The sequence below is a fragment of the Trichechus manatus genome, unplaced genomic scaffold (assembly GCF_000243295.1).
Source record: "Trichechus manatus latirostris isolate Lorelei unplaced genomic scaffold, TriManLat1.0 scaffold00008, whole genome shotgun sequence".
Taxonomy (NCBI): Eukaryota; Metazoa; Chordata; class Mammalia; order Sirenia; family Trichechidae; genus Trichechus; species Trichechus manatus.
Window position 1 is genome coordinate 890,237 of NW_004443944.1, and position 15,658 is coordinate 905,894.

The 15,658-nt window shown below is 50.4% G+C and overlaps 1 protein-coding gene across 1 annotated transcript; it reads left to right on the forward strand.

Moving 5' to 3' along the window:
* Positions 1 to 87: 87 nt before the first annotated feature.
* On the forward strand, positions 88 to 15,264 carry YTHDF1 (YTH N6-methyladenosine RNA binding protein F1). Its single transcript, XM_004370185.3, has 4 exons — positions 88 to 180; positions 1,274 to 1,353; positions 8,494 to 10,014; positions 14,280 to 15,264. The coding sequence occupies exons 1-4, from the start codon at positions 150 to 152 to the stop codon at positions 14,304 to 14,306; spliced, it is 1,659 nt and encodes a 552-aa protein (XP_004370242.1). The 5' UTR covers positions 88 to 149; the 3' UTR covers positions 14,307 to 15,264.
* Positions 15,265 to 15,658: the final 394 nt, after the last annotated feature.

A 15,658-nucleotide genomic window follows, 5' to 3' on the forward strand; every position in this document is an offset into this window, starting at 1 on the left:
GCCGTCCGGGGCCTCCGGGGCGCGTGTGCGTCGGGCCCGTTCGGAGCGGAGCGCGCGGGCCCGCCATCCGCGAGGGCTGTCCCTGAATAACTCTGTGTTTCCCTCTTCCCCCCGGGGTTTGGCCTCTCCGCACGTCCCGGCCTGCGGCGATGCAGAGAACAAAAGGACAAGATAATAAAGGTGAGGGAAGTTCCCCAGTGGCCCTGGGGCGGCTCGGGGTGGAGGAGGAAGCGGAGCGTGCTCCCAAGTGTGGAAAGGACCATGTGGGCAAGAAGGGCCTGGGCAGCCGCGTCTCGGACCGGAAACTTTTTCGTGAGCTTCGTGGAGATAAAATTTCAGATGATGTGATATTTGGGGAGACTTGACAGGCTGAAGACGGGCTTCTGAGGGACAAGTTAATAAGTGGGTAGCCCCAGTAATTTCAGTCCTTCCCTCTCCACCGCGAGATCGTTTATTTTGGGGGGGCGGGGGGGAGAAGGAGGTAAAGTATTGCCAAATGGAAGCAGCACAGAATTTGGGAGACGAGAGTGTCCCGGGGCCCCTAGGAGAGGGTTGCCAGCCGGTCCTTGGACGGGTAAGCCAGTTCTAGGTCCCCCGAAAAGCTGCAGTCGTTTGGTCTCTTGTGGTATCCCAGGTTGAGGTAAACCCCCAAAACTTGCTCCTTGAGAGCCAGTAAGTGACACTGTGTTTCCTCCCAAGACTTTTTAACCAGTATGTGTGTCACTTGGATGCAGCCAGATATGATCCATCGTGTTTGAAGACAGAAAGTTCCAACGATTTATTTATCTTAACTTTCCTGTTATGGCTGAGCATTGTAACCGTGGAAAATAAGCGCAGAGCCAACTAATGAGCTTCAGGGAAGCCCTTCAGTTATAGCGCCCGCGAATTTCCTGGTACTGCTCTCCTCGCGAGGGCAGTGTGCTTCTGGAGGTTCTGGCCTGTTTAGCATAAACAGATCTTCTCAGATGGTATCATTTTCACCAAAACCTGGCTCCGAGTCCTTGACATCATTTCGTTTATGGCTATATATTGTCAACATTTTGCCAGATTATTAATGAGTCTTTATCAAATACTCAAACTAGATTATTGAACGTTCTGCGTTGTTTTTCTAATTAATTTTGTAAACATCAGTTCTGTGCAGGCAGATTGCATACGTTTTTAAGTAAAAGTATACTTTATATTAACTGATAAAATAGACTCACTACCTTTAATTTCCACACTGAAAGTAATTATTTAAACTTCAGAAATAATCCTTTGCACTTTGTCGTTCTAGTGCAAAATGGTTCATTGCATCAGAAGGATACTGTTCATGACAGTGACTTCGAGCCCTACCTTTCTGGACAGTCGAATCAGGTGAGTTTGTTTTGTGAACATATGCTCGTTTTTTTCGTTAGTGTGAGTTTTGTAGCATACCTTTACTCTCATATTTCTGATTTTATTGTTATCGCAAACAAAAGAGACAGACTGTAAGGTACTAGAAGTCATAAAAAGAATGTGAGTGAAGGTTTTTGCTCTGAAAACAGGCCTCACGTTGAACATGGGTCGTGAGTGAAATGAAGATGGTGGGCTCAGTTTTCCCTCTGGAGGAAGTCATACCCTGTGGGGGTCAGGGGGCAAACACAAGGCAAGTTGGCACCAGCATTTATGGGTCAGTGATGCTGTGCCGGTGGGTCAGGGTGTGCGTCCTCAGCAGCTTTCTGGTGAAGCGTTTCTAGCTCTGGACAGTTGTGACTGTCTGGTAGTGCAGTTCAGATCTGGACTCTGGAGCCAGACTGCCACCCTGGGTTTGAATCGTAGCTTCACCACTGATAAATATGTGACCTTCTTCAGGAAGTGTACCCTTTCTGTGCCTCAGTGTCTTTTTCTGTAAAATGGAGATAGTAGGAACCCCTCATAGAATGGTGGGAGGAGGACTTTAGATGGCGTCTATACAGTGCCGAGCAGTATCTGATACAAGGCCCAGTGTATCGTAGCTGCCGCGTTTTCTTAGGTAGTTGAGGGTTTCTCAACTGTGGGTGTTCTGAACGAGAACATTCTTTTGGGGTGGGGGGGCTGTCCTGCGCGTTATAGGATGTTTAGCAGCATCCTTGGTTGCTACCCACTAGATGCCAGTAGCATTCCTCCCTGCCCCAGCACGCACGCACGCACGCACGCACGCACGCACACACACACACACACACACCAGTTGTGACAACTGAAATGTCCCCAGACATGGACATATTCCCCCGGTTGAGAACCACCAGGCTAGTTAGAGGTGAGGTTTAAATGTAACCATTTTTAAAACGCACTGAGCGTGTTTACTGTGTCGTGAGAAAAAGCCAGGCTTGGCCTCTTCCTTGTGGTGGAATGAAGCTAGTTAGCCTGTCTGCTTGCCTGTCTGCCTTCTCTAAAGCATCAGAACTTCATCCCATGTCTCCCACTGCACTGGGTAGTCAGCTCCTGAGGGGCCGAGAGACCCTGTGCAGGGCATGTCTCGGTTGCCGCTGGTTCTCTGCTCCTGAGACGCTCCCCTTCCTCTGGGCGGGCAGGGCTCTGCAGAGTAGAACTGATCTGGCTTTGATAATGGGCTCTTGGCTGGAGGCTAATGGCAAGAACTTAAATGGACTTACTTTTCTTTTTAATGTCTTATTTTTTATTTATTTTTTCTTATGTGACTTGAATACTCTAACAGTATCATTTGCCAAAAAGGAGGGTTGCATAACTACACTTGAGATACGTTTTTATAAGGTAAGCGCTTTCGTGTGATTTGGGTAGATTTCTGAAAAACGAAGCAGACTTCCTGGTGTCAGCAGTGCAGCCACAGCTCCGCCTCGCCCTTGGGGAGGCCCTGTGGGCAGACCATGGTGGAGGTCTGTGCCACCAGTGAACAGCCCACGGTGGCGCCTTTATCCTTTCTGTTCACACGTGCACTTCCAGCAGGATGGCCAGTCAGCACATTACTTGAGTAAATCCTCGCTCTTTATTGATTGATAACAGGTTTTCCAGAAATACGCAACCAATCTAGGGTATGGGAAGCTTGTGCCACAGGGGCACTCTTAGGTCAGGATTGTTTCTGGCCCTTTCATTTTCTAAAGAAACGGAGGAGGGCTTGAGAGGGCATGTGGTTTGCTCAAGGTTGTAGAGCAGCTGGTGGCAGAGCCAGGGCTCCTCGCTGACCATCCAGGGTGTTCCTGTAACACATTCAGCACCTGGCTGCCTTTTGCCTTCGTCGTGTGTCGGTCATTTCTCAACCTGGGGCCAGTATGTTGTTTTTGTCTCTTTGCCTTACGTCCTCCCAGTCCTGCTGTTTCAGTACTGAGCCATTTGGGGCTTGTCATCACCCCGATGTTGATTTTTCTGCAGAAGATTTCTCGTGTTTCGAGAAGTTCTGCTTACGTTTTGATTCCCAGTTCTCAGATGAAGGACACGCTGTGAAGTCCACCCAGCTAGACGGCTCGTGACTGGGCTAGAGGCGTCACTTGGTGCGGCCAGGCCCTAAACCTGCTCTTCTCTGGGCGTGCGTGGGAGCCTCCTGCAGTTCGTTTTCCTATGTTCTAACAGCTCTGCTGAGGCAATATTGGTATACAGTGAACTGCACATATTTGCAGTGTAGAGTTTTATAAGCTTTTACACACACGTACACACCGTGAAACCATTAGCACAGATGGGATAAGTAAACGTATCTTCATCCCTGTGGTACTTGAAAGAGTCACTTACGGTTTCTAGTAGTCAGTTGGAGGCTACTTGGCTTCTCTGTTTTGGGAAGCCTTAATACTTAGAATGATTTGGAAAATACGAGTGTGCCTTTTATATCTATATATTTTTTTATTGTATTTCAGGTGAAGGCTTACAGAACAAATAGTTTCTCATGAAAACAGTAGTACACATATTGTTTTATGAAATTGGTTAACAACCCCACAACATGTCAACCCTCTTCCTTCTCGACCTTTTGTTTTTTTGGTGAAAATATAGATCGCAAAGATACACCATTTCAAAAATTGCTATAGTTCAGTGACATCGACTACACTCTTCCAGTTGTGCTGCTATTCTCACTTTAGATGAAGGCTTACAGAACAAAATAGTTTCTCATTTAACAGTGCGTTTTATATTTTTTGTAAGATAGTATGTATTGGTTTTTGGAGAAGTTTCTTTTATCAAAACTTATCTTGAAGTTATGCTGCAGGAAAATGAGAAGACACTTGTTCACTGCAAGTGGGATTCTTTGAGCTTAAAAGGATCTCCTCCGCCATAATATGCGCAGTAAGATCTCAGTCATCTGGAATCCTTTTTTACTCCAAGTACCTACATTTTAATTTTTAATCGTTTTGATGGACCCTTAAGTTAGGTTAAATGTAGTTTAACTTGTAAAGCTCTGTGATGGGGTTGTTACCCTCAAGACTGGTGACACTGGCTGTGAGGACGTCTGTCTTGGCTCAGCGTGGATGCTGCTGGCCTGCCAAGACCACCGTGCCCACCATCATGAGACGTGAACTGGGCACCTTGGCATCTGCTCCGCAGTTTAAAATACTCACCTGCCAGCAGACTGGTTTGCCCAGTCGCATCTAACAGGAACAGGAAGGAATGAACCAGAACTGTTTTTGTTTTTCCTCTTTAGTAATTTAGTTACATTCTAAGTGTGACGTGAAACGTTCACTATAGGAGAACACTTTATAAATTTTCGTGTTTGCTTCTGTTTTAATGTAGTGCAGACTTTTAAGAAAGCCAGATGTGGTTTTTTGACTGCCAGGTAAAGTCACGTTCAAGAGCTTAGATTGTCAAATGTACATATAAATCGGTCTGAACTTTTTTTTTTAAGTTTACATGCTGGTGATTTGTAGTTGAAGTCTCTTCTGGACTTCTCTTAGAAACCACACTGTCAGTCAGGTTCTCTTGTTAATCAGGGATTGCATTTAAACTTGAGGAGAGTTGCTTGAAATCCTAGGGGGCGTCTGCACGCACTGTAAGACTCTGGGTGTCACGGGGCTCTCGTTTGTGGCACCTCTTCAAGCCTGTGTGCACACCGTTCATTCAACGCGATTTTACATGGAGAAGTCGAAATTGGCACCTGTGTACTCTTCCGGCAAGAGAGAGATTCCAGTTTAGAAAAAGACAGCGAGTCTTGAAAATTGAGCTCAACATGTTGCCCAAGATTTCTGTCTGGTTTATTATTTGGGGCTGGTTTTTCACTCAGCAGCACAAAGCCCAGCCAGAGGTGCTCTGTCCGGCTGTCTGTGTGTCTACCACCTGTGAGGTCCTGGTGTCCCGACAGACGGAGGGCCAGCCTGCCGAGCCCGTGTGTACTGTGGCGCTCGTATGGTGCCTGGGTCTCCTGTACTTGCAGTGTGGGCTCCCTCACAGTACACACTGCTCTGTACATTTACCAAGAATTTGCCATCATGATCACTTAGCAGAAGTGCAGCTGAATTTTAACATGATTCTTACTGCAGGTCTTTAAAAACTGTAAGCTTATTGACGCATAAAACACGCAGAGATTCTGTCAAAAACCGCCTTCTCAGCGGAGGGGGTGAAACCACAGCTTCGGAGGGGCCAGCCTTGAAAGCAGATTGATAAGTTACCAGCCAAGCAGACATTTCTGGGGTTTTGGTTTTTTAAAACACTTGTTCCGTGTCCCCGGGCTGCTCCTGAGGAACTGTGTAGTGGGTGGGCCTGCTTCAGTCCTGGGACATTTCATTTTTCATGACTACCCTTGATCGTTTTGCCTTTTGCATAATTTAGTCAAGGTTTTTGTTTGTTGGTTTTTTAGGTAAATGCTTCTTAACATGCTCCAAAAATGTTCTGTTCATCTTGGGCTTCTGAAGTGACTCCTTTCTGTCCCTCCCTGTAGCCCCTCCTCTCTGTCCCTCCCTCTAGTCCCTCCTCTTTGTCACTGCGATGGCCACATCACTTAATGGTTGGTGGAACCTGAAGTATTTGTATAACTCAGAATTCCTTCCTTCTCAGAGCTCTGGATATAGGAAGTAAACATCTCAACTTTCATTTAAATGGTTCTGCTTTTTCAGAACGAGGGTTGGTTTTTTTTTTTTTTTTTTAATATGTTTAAATTTGAGTAAGTTTAGAAACGCTCTGCTCTTAAATTTTGGATAAATCCACGGCTTTATTATATTTTACTGCTGAGTTTTTTTAAAGAAAAGGACAAATGAAACAATCTAGGGATAATTGTTGTGTGCTGTCGAGTCGACTGACTCGTAGTGAGCCTATAGGACAGAGTAGAACTGCCCTGTAGGGCTTCCTAGACTGTAATCCTTACAGAAGCGACTGCCACACCTTTCCTGCGGAGTGGTTGGTAGGTTCGAATCGCTGACCTTTTGGTTAGCAGCTGAGCACTTAACCACTGCGCCACCAGTGAATATCACTGAATATTTAAAATGTTTTATGTAATGTGTTGGTTTGCTTTTTTCATTTTTGACTTAGTCACTAGAAGGAACCTTAAGAGTCCAGGTTTGGGGCGTATTTTCTTACATCTGTAGACTATTAATTTTGCCCTGAAAATGTGTTGGCCTGACTTTTTGAGGCCCTAAGTTATCCCCAAGGCTGTCATTAGAACGTCTGATGTGAAGGTCATTTGGGATATTCTGAGGAGAGCTGGGGCCCAGGATTAGGGTAGCGGGGCAGTTGTATCACCTGCTCTGTCCTGGGCGGCTCCTTTCACCCGAGCCAGAACAGACTTGCTCTGAAGTCAGCAGTGGTGAGTTCTCAGAACTTCAGTTTGTGCAGCTGTAGCTCTTATAAATAAACTTGCATATTCATAACTTGGAATCTCACAGTTGGCTCAGTAGACAGCTTGTTACATGTCACCTGGAGCCGCAGAGCTGAGGAATGTTTATGTCACAAGCCTCTTGTCTGGAGAGCCCTTGCCAGTGCCAGCGGTGGCCGAGCTTGGGCGTGGCACTGCAGAAGGCCAAGGGAGGGGCCACACGGCCCAGGATGCCCACTGTGCGTCTCACATGTGGCCGCACCTGTGCCTTCTCAGAGAGTAGGGGTGCCTTTCCGGTCCCAATCACAGTAAGGACAGGTTTAGCTTCGTGTGAGTTTAGGCCGGGACAGTCAGCACCTGTGCCCTACAGCCAGTGTCGGACCAGAGCCCCGTCCTGGCGTGGGGAAGGAAGGAAGGGCTGTGATGCAAACTGCGCCTCGGTATTTTAGCTTGTACAAGAGTGTAGCAAATACAAACGTTAGATTTCCTGCTGCACACAGTGACATTTCAGATAGCTTTGCAATTGCCTGGAGCCCTGGCAGCATTTGGAGATTCCCGATCAGGACAGCTTTGTGGGTCTGTGGCTGGGTTTTCAGGAGACTCTTCAACTACACCTTGTTTTTATCTGGGAGCTTGAAATCGGGAGTTGGCTTTTTCCTCCTGTGGGTGAGCTGTAGTACGACTGGCCTGATGACTTTTCAGTGAGCTTAGAGCTTTAGTGTTGCTTCCTTCACAGTGGACCCCGCCCCCACCCTGCAGACAGATCACCAGAGGCCGGGAGGGCTGGAGGTTTTCCCAAGGCCTCCACCGCCCAGCCCACCTGACTACCTCCTGTTCCCAGATGCCTCACTGCCCTTTGTTTACTCTGTGTGTGTGTGTGTGTGTGTGTGTGTGTGTGTGTGTGTGTGTGTGTGTGTGTAGGCGTGCACAGGCATACACGTGCTCACTCGTAGTTAAGCTGGTGCTGTCCCTTGTCGTGTGTGTGTGTGTGTGTGTGTAGGTGTGCACAGGCATGAACGTGCTCACTCGTAGTTAAGCTGGTGCTGTCCCTTGTCATGGGGTGTGCTGGTTTTTCCAGGGTAGGGGTAGGTAGGATCTTCAAGTTCGGATCATGAAAGAACATTTGGTTTCAGTTGGGACGTTTTTCTTGAGCCCATGTTACTGGAGGTGAGGGGTCTAGAGAGGGCCCCCTTGCACTCAGAGGTGGGGCAGTTTTAAGAGGCGTGGGAACGGGTGCTCCTGGGAGCACACTCTGCACCCAGACCGAGAGGTGGGCAGCCCGGGCTGCATGCAGCCGTCAGAGAGTTTGCAGCCCGCCTTTCCGGGCCCCCTGCTCGTAGCCCTGCCCACTGAGTGCCGTCAGGACACCTTCAGAGTGACTTCACTCCACGGCACCACGCGTGCCGCCCGTCGTCAGCAGTGTTGCTGCGGGACAGGGCTTTGAGCCTTTCCAGGGGTCACTGCTTGTGTTATGCCACCCGGTTTCTGGGCGCTTAGGAGTAGAAGCGGAAGGGCTGTGAGTAGCCTGGTACGTGGCCAGTCCTCACGGAGCTTGCTTGGTTTAGTCGCTTCATTTGGACTCGATCATTGCAAGGGGCCTTTGCATTTTCGGATGACAGCCTGGAATTGTTCTTTGTTAATGTCGCTCGTCCTCACTGTGTTCTCTCACTGGCCATCTTCTTGCTCGTTTCCAGGGGAGGGCCCAGCGCTGCGCGACCTCGTTCCCGCTGGGTCTGTGTGTGGACAGGACTTAGCCGGAGGTGGAAGGTGTCTGACTCTTCACACTTTTGCTTTTGCAGAGTGACAGCTACCCCTCAATGACCGACCCCTACCTGTCCAGTTACTACCCGCCGTCCATCGGGTTTCCTTACTCCCTCAATGAAGCCCCGTGGTCGACCGGAGGGGACCCTCCCATTCCGTACCTCACTACCTACGGACAGCTCAGCAACGGAGACCACCACTTCATGCACGATGCTGTTTTTGGGCAGCCCGGGGGCCTGGGGAACAACATCTATCAGCACAGATTCAATTTTTTCCCTGAAAACCCTGCCTTCTCAGCATGGGGGACAAGTGGGTCTCAAGGGCAACAGACTCAGAGCTCAGCGTATGGAAGCAGCTACACCTACCCACCTAGCTCCCTGGGCGGCACGATTGTGGACGGACAGACAGGTTTCCACAGCGACACACTCAACAAGGCCCCTGGGATGAACAGCCTGGAGCAGGGCATGGTGGGCCTGAAGATCGGGGACGTGACCACGTCTGCAGTCAAGACTGTGGGGTCTGTTGTGAGCAGTGCTGCGATGACTGGCGTTCTGTCTGGCAACGGGGGAGCAAACGTCAACATGCCAGTTTCAAAACCCACCTCCTGGGCTGCCATCGCCAGCAAGCCGGCAAAGCTACAGCCTAAGATGAAGGCCAAGAGCGGGCCTGTGATGGGTGGTGCGATGCCACCCCCGCCCATCAAGCATAACATGGACATCGGCACCTGGGACAACAAGGGGCCTGTGACGAAGGCCCCAGCTCCCCAGCAGACCCCGTCCCCCCAGTCAGTTCCACAGCCACAGCAGATCGTTCAGCCTGTTCCGGCGCAGCCGCCACCTCTGGCCCAGCCGCAGTACCAGAACGCTCAGCAGCCGCCCCAGACCCGCTGGGTTGCCCCGCGCAACAGGAATGCAGCGTTTGGGCAGGGCACAGGGGCCGGCAGTGATAGTAACTCTCCTGGAAATGCCCAGCCCAGTGTGGCCCCAAGTGTAGAATCACACCCCATTCTTGAGAAACTGAAAGCTGCCCACAGCTACAACCCTAAAGAGTTTGACTGGAACCTCAAGAGCGGACGCGTGTTCATCATCAAGAGCTACTCGGAGGACGACATCCACCGCTCCATCAAGTACTCCATCTGGTGCAGCACGGAGCACGGCAACAAGCGCCTGGATGGTGCCTTCCGCTCCCTGGGCAGCAAGGGGCCCGTCTACCTGCTCTTCAGTGTCAACGGGAGCGGGCACTTCTGTGGCGTGGCTGAGATGAAGTCGCCGGTGGACTACGGCACCAGCGCAGGGGTCTGGTCGCAGGACAAGTGGAAGGGGAAGTTTGACGTCAAGTGGATTTTTGTCAAGGACGTGCCGAACAACCAGCTCCGGCACATCCGGCTGGAGAACAACGACAACAAGCCCGTCACAAACTCCCGCGACACCCAGGAGGTGCCCTTGGAGAAAGCAAAGCAAGTGCTGAAGATCATCGCTTCCTACAAGCACACCACCTCCATCTTTGACGACTTTTCCCACTACGAGAAGCGCCAGGAGGAGGAGGAGGTGGTGCGCAAGGTGAGTGGGCCTCTCACACAGATGCGCATGATGGGGTGCCGGTCGCACAGGGCTACCTTGGTCTCTGCACCTAAGCCAGACGGCCCCACAGGCAGCAGAGGCTGAGGCAGGAGGAGACACTGGCCACCAGCAGGTGGGGGCAGGTGTCAGCAGTTCCTGTTCATGGTGGTTCCTTCTGGTCAGGGTGTGGTCACGGGGCCAACGCCGCCAGCACCACATGGCTTTTCCAGAGTATGTTCACCCGAAGTGACTCAGGTGACGTTCGAGTGGATGTCAGTGCACAACTTTTGATCATGTTTTAAATCTTTGAGAAACTTAATTGGCACCACATTGTACAGATTTGGTTACAAAGAACTCGAGGGTAGTTCTTTCTGTTTTTGTTTTGTCTTTTTTCTTTCCAAGTAAGGATCTTTTCTAGAACGGTGTTTGCCGACCTTTGTCAAGTTAGGAACACATGGAAAAACACTGTTCACACAGCACCGGGGTGGACGGTGAGGCTGCCCAGGGCTGGAGCCGCACACCACATCAGCCCCCTAGAGGGCTCCTGGGCTCAGCTGCTCAGCAGTTGGGAAGTGTCGGCCCACAGGTCGTTTCTTATCTCTTTTGAGAACCCAGCATCCTGTGGGCTTGGGAACTTAACCTTGTTCCACCGAGGTGGTAAAGAAAATGGCAGGGGGCAGGGCAAGGGGTTGGGGTCTGTCTCGGTCATCTAGTGCGGCTCTAAACAGAAATACCCCAAGTGGATGGCTTTAAGAAAGAGACGTTTATTCGCTCACAGTCCAGTAGGCTACAAGTCCCAATTCAGGGCGCCGGCTCCACGGGAACGATTTCTCTGTCAGCTCTGGAGGAAGGTCTGTGTTATCAATCGTCCTTTGGTCTGGGAGCTTGTCTGCGCACGAACCTCAGGTCCAAAGGTTGCGCTCTGCTCCCGGCACTGCTTTCTTGGTGGTAATACTGGGAATCGTGACCCAGTCAAGCTGACAGATATTTTTGGGGGACACAGTTCAGTCTATGACAGGGTCCAAGATGCTTTGTAATAATACATTCAGGTGTCTAGAGCAGTTGTGAAACACCTGTATGTTGGGTCTTTGTGAGATCGTCCTAATTCTGTTACAGTTAATAACGAGACTGCCCCGCCCGGCCTGTTGGAGCTCATCCGAGAGGCAGTCGCTCAGCTCTCATCTATTTCCTCCTCAGAGGCACGTGCTCACGGCCGTAAAGTGGCCCAGAGATGGGAGATGAGGGCACTGGGGTGCACGTCTGCGGGAGAGGTCGTCCAGAGACTCTCCTGCTTTTCTGGTGTTAGAATGTCCTTTCTTAACTGAAATGTCAGTTGGTAATAGATGGGCTTCCAGTCCTTTGCCAGTCCTCCAGCTTCCGAATCGCTCACCTGAAGGCATGTAAATTGGGGCGTAAAGGAATACGATTAGCAGTTTTCAACATTGAGCGTATTGCGAAGAACTCAGGCTTTGCGACACTGAAGAAGGATTGGTCCCTATTCTGCTCTTGTGAGAAGAGGTGGTGTTTAGTGACCGAGATTCTGTATGTCAGCTTTTTAGGTATAAAATTCTGACTTGCTTAGTTTATAGGGATAATTGCTAATGAAACTTTAGGTCTTAGTGGACTTTAAATTGGCAACTGGCTTTTTGTGTGTGTGGTTTGTTTGCTTAAATATTGTAGTACTTGGGTTTTTGCTATCGTTTACTTGGTTCCAAAGGTTTGTGATGAACTTTGGAATAGATTTTTACCTGTCACAGCTGCTCAGGAGAACTACATTACCGTGTGCAGGCTGTTCTGAAGTGAGGCTCCTGTTGCGGTGATGAGCCACCTGCATGCAGCCACGCCATCCTGGCCCCCATTCAGGAGCCAGGCGCTCGCCCCGTCTTTCTCCATCCCTCCTGCCACCAAGTAGTGAGCCCTACCTGGGAGTGACCCCGTGAACCATTTGTTAGCCAAGCTGAAAAGTTTCTAGTCTGTGAGTTAAATTAGTTACGATTGAAACTGACAAATACTCTGGTAGAATTTCCGGTGTCTTCCAGACTCATTGGAATTTGTGTAGGAATATAAGTAGTTCTCAGAAAGTGGTCCCCAAACCAGCGGCAGCATCGGTGTCGCGTGGCGACTTGTCAGAAGTGCACGTTCTCGGCGGGCGGCCGACCTGTGGGCCTGAGCAGGTGCCGTGCTAGGGCACAGAGGCTGGGTGCACCAGTGTCCATACCTGGTGGGTTATCCGTTCACACAGAGGTCAGAACCCTCGATGTTTTCAAGTTGGACTTCCAGTGCTTCACCCTTTCAGCGTGTTTGCTAGAGTTAGTGGGCTGCAGTGACTCGGGGGAGGGCCACCTGTGTGCCAGGCTGCTGGGGTGACCGTGAGGCTGATTCTTTCCCCGGACATTTGCCTGTCGTTTCAGAGTTAGGATCCAGTGCTTTTAAGCGATCATAATTACGAACGTGGATCGCGTCCGGAGAGTGCGGTGTCCTCGGCGTTTTGTAGGATCGCTGTGCCGCCTGACGCCTCAGCCTTGCGTCTGGAAACAGGGATTTCTTGGAAAAACACTAGCTTTTGTGGGAGCTGTGTCAGACCAAGTCCTAGATTTGACAAGTTTGTTTTTTGTTAATCTGCAGTCAGTCCCAAGAGTGCTTAAGATCGTGAAGACTTCGAGCGATCCACCCGTTTAAAGTTCAGACGGAGACGTCCTCACACGCGCTCCCCTGGCACTGGCCACAGGTGTCCCGGCCTCAGCGGCAGGGGGCCGGGAACCACCCTTGAGTGGGGGGCTGGGTGAAGACTAGTGCGTGTTCACTGAGGCGAGAGCGGTTACCCGGTTACCCGTTGTGGGGTGTCCCTTGGAGAATGAGCTCGACAGCCTCTCTGCCGCCTTTTCTCCTCGGAGAAGAGGCTGTTCAGCAGTTTTGTGAGTAATGGTATTTTTTAAGAGCACACGGTGAACCTTGTGGTTATTTATGATGGTCGAAGGGGACAAGGCAGCTCGAGATTTGACTCATCGCTTTACAAGGAGCCATTTTGATCTCAAAAGAGATATTGCTAGCGGCTTTCCAGGAAGATCAGTACCTGGGATTTTTTAAGAGAATGCAGAATACAGTGTTTAATTTTTGCAGCTGTGGAGCTCAGATTGGTGGCTGTCTGCTCAGTGTGCTGATCTACCTACAGTGGAGTTTTTTAAAGACTGTGTCCGGTTGAAAGCACCCCTCAGGCATCTGGGAAGCCACGTGGTGCTGCCCAATGGGGCAGGGGTGGGGGGTGGGGAGGCTCCCTGGGGCACCCAGTGCTCCTGCGGTACTTGGGGCTCCTCCTGCGGTAGGTGGGGTGCGCTGTGACGTTTATTAACCTGGGGACGGGTCAGCAGGGGAGGAGTCTGTTCCTTAGGTTGTACTTGAGATGGAACCCGCCTGTGCCAGCTGTATGTCGTGGGGCGGGTTCCCTACACAGCCCTTGTGGCCAGTCTGCATCTTAGTTCCCTAGAGACGGCAGCACCGGGCGCCTGTAACCGAGGGCTGTTCGGACGTGCCCGTGTCCGGGCCTGACTGGTGCTGGTGCCGTAGGGAGAGGGGTGGCACCGTGGGGGGGGCGCCGTGGGGAAGGGGGGGTGCGGCGCCATAAGGTAGCTTCTGGACCCTGCAGAGTACAAACCAGGGGTGGAGAAAGGTGCGGGTTTAAACCACGTACTTCTGTGCCTCACGCGCCGTGGAAAAGAGTCTTCTCTCTGCAGAACAGGAAAGAAACCGGCCAGAGGAGCAGACAGAGTAGGTGCTGGTGGAGGCCATGGTTTCGTCCGGTGTCGGAAGGGACGTGGGATGGGGAGCCGTTCGTTCAGCCCCCGCTCTGCCCTCACTCGCGTGGGTGCCTTGGTGCCTGGTGCCCAGCCATGCAGGGCGTGTGTGCTGGCTCCTTCCTTGGGGCGTCGATTTTGTTTCTCGAGTCTTTACCGCGTAGGGTGACAGTGACGTTTAGCGGAAAGCCGGTGACGGAGGTGAGAGCCCCAGCAAGCAGGCGGCCTGTGGTTGAAGCGGTGGCATTTTTGTGCTTATACAAAAGACACTTCCGGGCGGGGGGCAGGGGGCGGGCACAGCGCAGTGTGGGTGGTGGTCTTTGCTGGGGCACCCAGGGTGCCGGGCCTGCCTGTTGGGTCTGACTGCAGAGTGGGGGTGCACTGTGAGTTGGGGGCTCTGAGGGAACGCCCCAGGGCACTCTGAGGGAATTCACGCACACGATGTGTTAATCTTCTTCTTCCTTCTTTTTACAGGAACGGCAGAATCGAAACAAACAATAAGCCGGTTTCGTGTATGTTCTAACATTTGACTTTGAAAAACAAAGTTTAAAAAATGTATGCCTGGTGCTGTCTCCTGGCGCCAGCTCCGCTGTGTCCTCTTGCGCAGGGATCGAGTTGTTGCATTTCTCAGTTCTTTGTAGTTGATTTTGCCCAGATGGATCTGCACTCGTTTGTATTTTTTCTATGTATTATATAATATTGTAGAGCTCACTAATAAAGGTGTATTTTTTTGTCAGCTTATCAATCAGACTGACCTAGTGCAAAATACAGGCATCCTTAAAACGAAAGAAGAACCTAATACATCCCAAAGATTTTTTTTTTTTATTTTGGCAGAAATTATGTTCTTATTATATTTACGTTCATTTAATATCTCTGTGTGAGGCTTATTTCTCACCCCCTTATTGCTTTATGGGAAACATAAGAAACCATGAATTGTTTTGTCTTTTGAGTGTTCTGTTAAAATTCTTCTCTTAGATACTGAAGTCAGAGGTCAACGAGAACCTTGGTTGGCTGGTTGCTGTTTTTATTATCTGTTGGTATTTGTCTTAAAGGCTAATCTGCCCATTTGATTTTTAACTAGACAGAAAAGCAAATTGAATTTGAATTTCTCAAACTTGGAGAAAACTGTTTTCTTGACGCCTGCACTTCCTTGGTCTGCTCTGCCCCCGGGGTTCTGTTGTCATAGCTGCCAGTGATGTGACTCGACATGCTGAGGTTCTGGAAACCGCTCTGGTTCTGGCTCAGCACTGAGGTGTAGTTTTTGCAGACCGTTTGAATTGCCGTTTTTCTTCACTTGAGCCTCATGCCTTTAAGTTTCACACCAGTGGCGCTGGGCTTTATGGAGGAGCTGGGCGCACAGCGGGTCGACGATACTCCTGTGTCACTTTTACTCTGTGGGTCTGATTTTTTTTTTTTTCCTGTTGAATGGGTTAAAAAAAAAAAAGCAAAAAACATACAACAGAACCTTTCAGAACTGATTTGGTGTCATGTTTTTGTGGCGTGAGGGAGCCGCTGAAGAACCCGCCGCCACCGAGCCGGAGTTTGCGCCTGGAAGCGGTGCTCCTGCCTGTCACTCCAGCACCCGTGTCTGCACGCACCCACCGCACCAGAGATAGGGCTCTGGAGCCACACTCCACGGCCTCCGACGTAGCGTGCGCTGTATCACTTAGACTTGTATTAGAACGTCCACCTTCTCCGAGCTTTTACTGCTGTGTGGAGTAACGGGCAGCATCGGATAACTGTCCTCTAGGAGAATACAAGCCTTAATAAACAAGTCCTGTTTAGCACGTTGAGTGTCATGGTGTTCCTTTCCCCTTTCACGGGCTGCTGTTTTTAACTGCGGTCCTCCTCTG